Source organism: Callorhinus ursinus, unplaced genomic scaffold, assembly GCF_003265705.2.
Source record: "Callorhinus ursinus isolate GAN/ISIS: 27379988/994484 unplaced genomic scaffold, GSC_fseal_2.0 scaffold106, whole genome shotgun sequence".
NCBI classification, from domain to species: Eukaryota; Metazoa; Chordata; class Mammalia; order Carnivora; family Otariidae; genus Callorhinus; species Callorhinus ursinus.
The window spans coordinates 659,663-669,123 of record NW_027397168.1 but is presented as its reverse complement, the minus strand read 5'-3'; the positions used below and the strand labels follow the sequence as shown (position 1 = coordinate 669,123).

At 61.3% G+C, this 9,461-nt stretch overlaps 1 protein-coding gene across 2 annotated transcripts; it reads left to right on the top strand.

Moving 5' to 3' along the window:
• Positions 1 to 198: 198 nt before the first annotated feature.
• On the top strand, positions 199 to 4,816 carry SBK2 (SH3 domain binding kinase family member 2). 2 transcript variants are annotated; one of them, XM_073889314.1, is made up of 4 exons: positions 199 to 282; positions 1,166 to 1,420; positions 3,104 to 3,306; positions 3,689 to 4,816. In XM_073889314.1, the coding sequence occupies exons 2-4, from the start codon at positions 1,168 to 1,170 to the stop codon at positions 4,349 to 4,351; spliced, it is 1,119 nt and encodes a 372-aa protein (XP_073745415.1). In that variant the 5' UTR covers positions 199 to 282; positions 1,166 to 1,167; the 3' UTR covers positions 4,352 to 4,816. The 2 variants fall into 2 exon arrangements, with proteins under 2 accessions (XP_073745415.1, XP_073745414.1); XM_073889313.1 differs by lacking the exon at positions 199 to 282 and having other exon boundaries at positions 1,112 to 1,420.
• The last annotated feature ends 4,645 nt before the right edge of the window (positions 4,817 to 9,461 follow it).

Below are 9,461 nucleotides of genomic sequence, written 5' to 3'. Positions count from 1 at the left end.
GAGGGAGGAGGGAGCTGGGGGGGCCTGGGCTCCTGGGTTTGAGAGTGGAGGGCGCTCTGGGGCCTGGGTCTGGGACCGATTTCTGGCGGCGGGCAGTTCTAGGAGTCAACACACGATGTCGCTCTGGCCCTAGTGGGGTAGAAGGGGCGGGTCCAGGGGCGGGGCTTACGACCCCCTAGGTGGGGGCGGGGTCTGCTCCTGGGCAAGCCTCTGCTGGCATGGGATCTAGTGCTGGGCACTGACCACAGCAGGCAGCGAAGGGTCAAGCAAGCTTTGGAGAAGGTGAGGTTTGGAGGTCGGCGCCCTGGTCAGGAGGAGGCAAGGGTTAAACAGCCTGAGGTGGGCAGCACCTGATAGTGAAGCGGCACAGCTGGCCAAAGTCCTGGGTCCCTCAGAGGGTCAGGGGCTGAACTTTGAGGCTGTAGAGTGGTTGAGTGTTAGAGAGACAGAGTCTGAGAGTCATAAGATGTGTGAGTTGTATAAGGTTCCAGGAGAGGGGTGGGCTGGCAGTCCAGACTCCTGGGTCTGAGGGAGGAGGGGCTGGGGGCCTGGACTCGTGGGTCTGAGGGAGGAGGGCCTGGGGGCCTGGACTCCTGGGTCTGAGGGAGGAGGGGGTGGGGGGCTGGGCTCCTGGGTCTGAGGGAGGAGAGCGCTGGGGGCTGGGCTCCTGGGCCGGAGGGGGGAGGGGCTGAGGCTGTAGGAGTTGGACCCCAGGCATCTCAAGGACTTGACCTTCCAAGTGCTTGCTCCCATCTGGGGCCCAGGCGTCCCCCAAGGCCCTGGTGTGCGCAGCCGCCCTCACCAGCCCCTGGAGGCAGAGAGCACCTGTTTGCTCTTAGGAGAAAGAGGCTACTCATCCACCCCCAGGGCCCAAGTGTGTTTGCTTTGGAAACAAGGTGGGGGGTGTCTGGAGTTATCTGGTTCATCTTTCACCCTTGGGCCGTTGGGTGGCGCCAGGATGTGGGGGTGCGGGCAAGAGACATCTGTGACCTTAGGCTTGACCTCACCCCAACCAGCAACTGGTCTCCCCGCTCCTCAGATGCCATAACGAAGAGGGAGACTGAGTCACAATGGAAAGTGCCAATGAGCCCCCAGCCCCTCCTCCCTCAGACCCAGGTCCAGCACGACCTGGGCCCTGGGTCACTGTCTCTGCTCCGTCCTGCAGAGATGCCTGGCAAACAGTCAGACGCGGAGCAGGAGGAGACGGGGGCTGCCGAAAACGTAGCTGAGGAGGACCTAGGGGGCCTCACGGCAGAGGAGCTCCGGCAGGGCCAGGAGGCAGCCCTGGAGCTGGAGGACATGATGGCACTAAGTGCCCAGACCCTGGTCCAAGCCGAGGTGGACGAGCTTTACCAGCAAGTGCGTACCCTGGGCCAGGGCCGCTTCGGCCGGGTCCTGCTGGTCACCCACCGTCAGAAAGGTACCAGGGCCCGGAGACAGATGCAGGAGGGTCAGGGGCTGGTGGAATGGGCCACGACAGGTGCCAGCCAAGGCCGGGAGCCTGTAAACAGGAATCAAGTGCTGCCTCTGCCTCTTCCAGGCTGTGTCTTCTTGGAACCTCCCCCACCCTCTCTGAGCCTCGGCCTCCTCCTCCGAAAATGGGGGTGATTCCGTGAGCATAGGTCGATGGCTCTCGCTGGTGAGAAGGGGGGGGCAGACAGAGTCCTCCCCTGTGGTTGGCTTAGCGGTCATCACGGGGATGATTCGGAGCCACACCGTGTGCCGGACCCTCAGCAAGACCAGAGCACAGTGGGTCCCCCCACCCCCAGTCTGGCACTTTCCTGCCAGGTGTGCACACATCCTCTGCCTGTCCTCTGAGACCGGCACAGTGTGGATGGAACTCGGAGTCAGTGCCAATCCAGGGGCACGCCGCCTAGCAAGGCCCCCTGGGGAGCTCGGCCCTGTCCTGAGTGCCTGGGGCTTGGACCCCAGAGCTGAACCCGTGAGACCTGCCTTCATGGAGGAGCTCCAGCCTGCGCAGGGAGAGAGAGTGCAAGCGTGCTGGGGCAGCCACAGCAAAGCACCACAGACTGGGGGGGGGCGGGGGGCTTAAACAGCAGAAGTTCGTTTTCTCAGGCTTCTGGAGGCCAAAGTCCCCCGCCCCCAGGTGTGGGCGGGGCTCCTCCCTGTGTGTCCCCACCTGCGTGTCTGTGTCCATTTCCTCCTTCTCCAAGGACACCAATCACAGTGGGCTAGGGCCCACCCTCGCGACCGCACTTTACCTCTTTCAAGACTCTGTCCCCAGATAGAGTTCTATTCTACGAAACCAGAGTGGGGACTTCCACCTCTGGGTTCGGGGAGGGAGGGTGCACGGTTCAGCCCACATCAGAGACCGATGCAAAGAGCAAGAGGTCCAGGTGTGTGCCACCAAACGTGGGGGCACAAGCCATAACGGGGCACAGGGGCCGTGCTTCTTTCCACCTTCCGGTTGCCCGGCGCCTGGGCTGGGAGGTGCTGGGGCCGAGCGCTCACAGCACAGACGGACGCCATCAAAACAGAAGGCGGCCTGTGCCATCATGGCGGGAGTCCAGGGCATCCCAGATGCTTAGGAAAGGCGCTGCAGCAACCAGCTGGGGAACGGAAGGAGAGTGGTCAGCGTGTGAGGCGAGGAGGTGACCTTTCTCCATCACTCACAGGCTCCTGGTGGGGGAGGTCGGGGTCCTGGCCGCGGGTGACTATGCAAGTGAAGAAGCCAGAGTTCCGGCCTCCAGGGGACTTACGCTCCAGGTCACTAGGCATAATGACTCCTCCTCGGTGGGACGGAGTCTCCGGGGCAGAGCATCTTTTCTGCATTCACTGTGGCTTTTGGGCACCGGTTTGCCGGAAGCATGGCGTTTGAAGTTCCGAGTTCAGTTTCCCAAGGGGCCCCCTCCATCTGCTCCATCGCAGCAGAGCAGAAACTCACCGAATGCTGCATTGTTGTTATTATTAAGTACCACTGACAGCGTTTCCGTGGCCACGCTGCGTTTAGGGCGGCTTGGCAGGGAGGCAGCGTTTGGAGGAGGGGGCGATGGCGTGTGGGAAAGTCAGGGCTGGGGTGGGGGGCGGCCAGGGCCACCCTTGGCTCTCACACTCCCTCCACACCTCTCCCCACTGCCCCCAGGCACCACCCTGGCGCTGAAGCAACTCCCAAAGGCCTCGACCTCTCTCCGTGGCTTCCTGTATGAGTTCTGCGTGGGCCTCTCACTGGGCACGCATTCAGCCATAGTCACGGCCTACGGCATTGGCATCGAGTCGGCCGACTCCTACAGCTTCCTGACGGAGCCCATCCTGTATGGGGACCTCATCACCTTCATCCAGCCCAAGGTGGGTAGACGGGCCCCGAGCAGGCCCCTGAGGGCCCCTCCCTGGACCTCTCTGGAATTCACGGACACCACAGAACCATCACTGTGCCCGAGGGAGATTCACCTGCCCCCATGGACTCACCCCAGGCCTCTAGGGGGTCGCATTAGACCTCCCCAGGCCTCACAGTGCCTCACGGGGTCACACTGGGCCTCACAGTGCCTCATGGGGTCACACGGGGCCTCACTGGACCTCACGGGGTCACACTGGGCCTCCCCGTGGCAAGTCTGTCGGAGGTCCTTCAGTGGCCTGGGCACCCCTGGGACTGAGGAGCTGCTGCATGGCCTCAGGTCCCTGCCGGCTGTCCAGGGAGGGGGCAGGAGGCCCTGACACCAATCCCCCGCAGGTGGGCCTCCCGCAGCGGGCAGTCCAGCGCTGTGCAGCCCAGCTGGCCTCGGCCCTGGAGCACATCCACTCCCGTGGCCTGGTGTACCGGGACATCAAGCCTGAGAACGTGCTGGTGTGCGACCCAGCCTGCCAGTGGGTCAAGCTGACCGACTTCGGCCACACGAGGCCCCGTGGGACGCTGCTGCGCCTGGCTGGGCCACCCATCCCTTACACGGCCCCTGAGCTCTGCTGCCCCCCGCCCCTCCCCGAGGGCCTGCCCATCCAACCTGCCCTGGACGCTTGGGCACTGGGGGTCCTGCTGTTCTGCCTTCTCACCGGCTACTTCCCCTGGGACCAACCCCTGGCCGAGGCCGACCCCTTCTACGAGGACTTCCTCATCTGGCAGGCGTCGGGCCAGCCCGAGGACCGTCCTCAGCCCTGGTTCGGCCTGACGCCTGTGGCCGACAGTCTCCTGTGGGGGCTGCTGGACCCTCACCCCCGGAAGAGGAGCCCGGTGAACTCCGTCCGGGGCTACCTGGGGCGTCCCTGGAGGCAGCAGGAGGAGGAAGCTGAAGAGGCAGAGGAAGGGGACAGAGAGGAGGATGGAGGGGAAGGGGGACAGCCCGAGCCCACCTTGCCCGCGGAGACTCGGAAGGGGAACCAGGTGGGCCCCGCATCCTGAGGTCACCTCTGCCTTCTTGTGGTGGCTTTTGGCTTCTCTCTTGCCCGTTTCCCCTTTCTGCCTTCCTTGCCTGCCACGTGGGCATTCTGTGTCCCTCCCGTGGCCGGGGCCGGGGCTGAGACGGCCACGTGTCTGCCCCACTGTCCCCCTCTTCCCCAGGGCTCTGGCACCTACTGCTCGCCTTGCCCGCGGGCTTGTGGCCCCTGACCTCGCCTCCCGCACACCCTGGGGGCTTCCGCTGCCCTGCTCGGCGAGGCCCCCCGGCCCGTGTTCCTACCGCCGCCTCTCCTCTGCTCCCTTCCCTCCGGGATGCTCCTCCCCTGCGAGCTGTCTGCTGAGGTCAGTGTGTCTCTTCTGCGTGTCCTGCTGGGGGGCGGGGGTCCCGCCCGTCCTGTGAGGTACCCCGCGTAACCGGAGCCGTCCTGGCCGAAGATGTTTGCTCAATAAATGCCCGTCTGGTTCTGTGGCTGCCTCCGTGCTCCTGTCTTCCGGCCCTGTCTCTCCCCCTGGCTGGGTCTCACTCCCTCGGCCCCGTGTCTTCTGCCCCCATGCCAGGCTGTCACCCTCTCGATGGTGTGCCCTCTCTTCTCGCACCCAGCTTCATCCAGCACTTAGGTCTCCATGCTGCTGCTGGTCTGTCTGCTTGGGGAAGACTGGACAGCATGCTGTCAGGCAGAGAGACGGAGCGAGGGACGGACAGGCAGACAGAGAGACAGAGTGGCAGAACACGGCCCCACGGGGTGGCTATGCTGCGTGCCCGAGGCTGGCCTCGGTGTCTGTCCGGGCACAGGCGCTTCCACTGGACCGGGGCGGGAATTGCTGCAGATGCGTGTGTCCAGGAGCGCCTGGGCCCGTGGGTGTGCACACGTCATGGTGCGTGGGGGAGACACGGTCACGTGACTGTGTGTTTCATGTGTCCGAGCGTTGGAGCCTGTGGGGGTGGGGGACGGGACGGAAGTTTGCGTGCGCCTGGCTCCGTGTGTGCGGATATCGGGCCTGTGTGTGCATATCCACGAGACCTTGAGTGCACGTGTGTGTAGCAGGAGGAGAAAAGTCACCCAGGCGCCGCTGCCAGTCACCAGCTGGGCCCCTCTCTCCTTCACACCTTCGCCCCCCCCCCACCCCGGCCCCTTCTTGGCAGCTGCCCTGTTTGCAAACACTCTGTCTTCCTCTCCTCGCCTTCTTTGGCCACCCGCCCAGAGCAAGGCTACAACTCAGAGCTGGATCGTGTGTCACTCTCTCCCAGGCCCCCCCCCCCCCCCGCCCAGGGCCCCTGCTGTGGCCTCCTAGGTGTTGCCTGGACTGGGGAGGGGGGGTGTTAACAGCACCTGTGGAGTGACCCCAAAGACACTTGAATCTAGTTCAATTCAGAGGACTAGTGACACTGACCCCTGTCCTGGGCAATCCAGGTGAGCTTCCTGGAGTAGGGGATCATTGGAGAGAACAAGATAAGGAGGTACATAAGGGGGGGGAGCATGATCAGGACCTCCCGCCATCTTATCCGTGGATGTGAACTATCCCAAGCCATCAGGCCAAGAGTGTGTCCCAAAAAAGCTGGAGGTGGCTGGGGCAGGGTGGAGCTGGGAAAGAGGGGAGTGGAGATGGGCAGGGGCAGGGGAGGTTGCAGAGGCTGTTAATTGGTGGCAGCAGCTGAGGATTAACTGGGAGGTGATAATGACCCAGTGGGGGGCCCCAGGGCAGGGCAGGAAGACGAGAATTCCCAGGCAGGGCCTGAAGGGGGCAGGGGCAGTGCTAATTAAGTATTAGTTGCTTAATTAGGTAATTCTTAATACGAATCATAATACTTAACACTAACAAAGCAGCTTGCTCCTCGAGCAGCCCCCCTGGCAGAAACATCTGTTCACTTGGTGGGATCCTCCTCATTCACAGGTGGGGGCCCCAAGGGCAGCCAGGGAGGCCAAGGCAGCACCTGAGCTCCCACCGTGGGCCAGGGGCAGGAGCAGAGCCAGGAGCCGAACCCAGACTGGGTCCTGCCTGCCCGGGGTCCACGGTCTTCAACTTTAGGATGTCCCGCTACCATCAGTGGCCTAAGGTGTCCCACACGGGGGGCTGGGGTGCATGTGAGGGGGTGTGTGTCGGTGTCCGTGTACGTGTGAATGTGCAAGGCTGAGTGTGCATGAGGGGTCGTGAGGTGGTCATCCCTCCCGGGGAGGACACAGGCATTGGGGCAGGGAAACCATAGGGATAGGAGGTGGGGGCAGGTCGCAGAAGCCTCCAGACCCACTGACACGTGCTAGTGAGGATGTGTGGAGAGGCTAGGACCCCCATGCGGCACAGAGAGAGCGTAAACAATGGTGCCGCTATTGTGGGAGACTGCCCGGCAGTTCATCAGCTCGCTAGACACAGAATTACCACGTGGCCGGGCAATTCCGCTCCCAGGTCTGTGCCCATGAGTAACGGAAGCATGCGTCCATACAGATATTCACAGCGACATTACTCACAATAGCCAATCCGTGGAGACAACCCAAATGTCCATCGGCAGCTGAGCAGAGAAACACGAGGTCGTCCAACCGGACTCCGAACTACTACTCAGCCATGGAAAGGAATGAGGCCCTAACACATGCCACGTCGTGGGTGGACCTCACAAATACCACAGGAGGAGAAAGAGGCCAGCTCTGGAAGATGAGCCATTGCAGGACCCCATTATGAAAATGTGCAGAATAGGCAAACCCACAGAGAAGGAAAGATTGCTGGCTGCCGGGGGGTGGGGCTGGCGGGGGGAGACAGGGAATGGCCGCTGAGGGGCACAGTTTTTCTTCTTGGGGGTGGTGATGGTGGTGGAGTCGTTCTAAAATTAGATTGCGGTGAGTGTTGCACAACCCTGAATATATTAAAAACCCCTGAATTTTACACGGGAAAAGGGTGAATTTTATGGCATGTAGATTTCATCTCAATGAGGCTAAAAAACCCACAAAACAAGCATGTCCAAGCTTCTCATGCCTTGATCAGCTTCTTTCCTTCTCGGGGCCTCTGAATTCCCTTCAAGGAGAAAAGAGAAAACCCTGCCCTCCTTCTAAGAGCTCTGAATTAATCACAAACCAAGACCTTAAACACAGGACCCACTCCCTAGCCTTCCCTCCGTTTCACAGAAAAGACCACTGAGGCCCCAACGGGGAGGAACCTACTTTCCGAAGACCAACAAGTCTAAAGGTGTTAGAGCCTGAATTCAAGCCCAGCTCTGGCCTGATTCCAGAGTCTTTGCTCTTCACCTCAGTCCAGCACCTCTAAAGTGTGCCCAGGCTGGTGGTCCTCAAGGAAGATCTGCTCCCCGCAGCTGGGAAGCCCCAAGCTTGCAAGCAGGACCACGTGGGTGTCCAGTGCAAAGTGAAAATGTGGGGTTTCTTGCTTCAACAAAAGTTTTTCCTTCCCCTTGCCCTCTGCCATTCGCTGTTGATGCCACGCCCTCGCCTCAGCCTGGGGCATGGAGCTACTCCCTGGCCGGTCCTCACCGGGGATGGGGCATCCAGCCACCAGAACCCAGCAGGGAAGTGACTGTGCATGAGCCGGGGCTCCGGTCCCATCGACTTCACTTAGAAAACACAGAACCAAAAATCACGAAGAACATGGGCAAAGCATTAAACCAACCCAGCTGCACCCCACATGCACCCTGCTTGCAGCGGGGGGGAAAGAGCCTGCCCGGGGCTAGAGGGGGCCAGCCCGGCAAGGCCTCTATGAACAAGCTGCGGGGTGGGAGTTCTGCAGTTCAGTCTAGGACACAGATAATGCAAATGGCTTGAGCAGCTCTTCTCAGTCGTGACAGCTGCCGGCCGCGAATCACCGGCCACCTTGTTAAAACGCAGATGCCGATGGCGGGGGAGGGGTCTGAGGGGGTGCTGGTGAGGTCCGTGCTTCCAGGGCACGGGTCACACTTGCTAGTGCAAGGGACACAATTGTAGAGTACTGATCTTGCGTCCTAACTAAACTCCTGTTAACTCTAACCATTTGTCCACTGGATGCTTTGGGGTTTTCTACGTGGACAGTCTTCGCCCATGGGAAAGGACAGATCTGTGTCTTTCTTCCCACCCTTCCTGTGATTAAGGAAGCCCCCTCTGCTCCTACTCTGCTAGGAGTGTGTGTGTGCGTGTGCGCATCAACCATGAATGGGTGCTGAGTTTTGTCAAATGTTTTTTTTTTTTTCTGCATCAGTCAAGCTCGCTAGGCCTCTGCAGCTACTGTTCTGGGCTTGTTGCAAGCTGGCAGGCACAGGATAGGGCTCAGCTGTCCCGTGGGAGGTGCCCAGGTCAGGGCCAGCAGTAGGTGGGGGCTGGCCATCCACCCTGGCCCTGGGCCCTGGGGCCAGATGTTTGGGCTTAGCTGCCTGGCCAAGCAGGGATAGAGTGACCGGATAATTAAGCACCCGCTTCTTTGGGGCTGGCAGAAGGCAGCAGAGGGTGGAGGAACCTGGGGCCAGAGTGCCCAACAGCCCCCCCACCAAGTCCAGCTCACAGATGGGGGCCTGGAGCCTAAACTCCCAGTGGGGCCCTCTGAGGGGACCCAGAGTTGGGGTGCACCTGCTCCCAACCGCAAATGGGAAAGTAGACCCTTTGCCTCCAGGTTGGCGTGCCGTCCTCTGAGCCCCTGACTGCCCAGGAGGGCAAGGGGCGGGCAGGCAGGGCCCCCTCTGGCCCTCCCTGTTTCCCAGTCAGCAGTTATTTAAGTCTGGGGCTTAATGAGACCCAGGGAACAGAATTCTCTGCGTGTTCCTTTGCCTGTTGGCAGGGGCAGACAGTCTATCTATTAGGACCCCCGGACATTATCCCTCCCCACCCCCAACGAGTAACTGGACCCTGCTGGCCTTTGCAGGACTGCGGGGGCGCCAGCTCCATGACCTTCCAGGACCTCTGAGCCAGGCTCCAGACGGGGGAGAGGAGGAGGAGGGAACGGTCTCCTGTCTGAGGCTGCAGAAACCAGAATCGGAGCTTCTTTCAGTCTTTCAAGACGGCCCCCCCTTTTACAAGTTTACAGTTTACAAGGAGAGGGGAAGGGGCCCACCCAAGGTCACTCAGAGAGGGGCCGTCAGGGGAGTCCTAACCTGGAATCTCAGGCCAAGGTCAAAGCAGGGGAATTGGCATCGCATTATTCTGGGTTT

Bases quoted from the DNA above. Each gene is read 5' to 3' on its own strand.
- SBK2 (XM_073889314.1), top strand. From the start codon at position 1,168: ATGCCTGGCAAACAGTCAGACGCGGAGCAGGAGGAGACGGGGGCTGCC. The intron at 1,421-3,103 runs GTACCAGGGCCC...CACTGCCCCCAG, and splicing joins GGTCACCCACCGTCAGAAAG to GCACCACCCTGGCGCTGAAG. The intron at 3,307-3,688 runs GTGGGTAGACGG...AATCCCCCGCAG, and splicing joins TCACCTTCATCCAGCCCAAG to GTGGGCCTCCCGCAGCGGGC.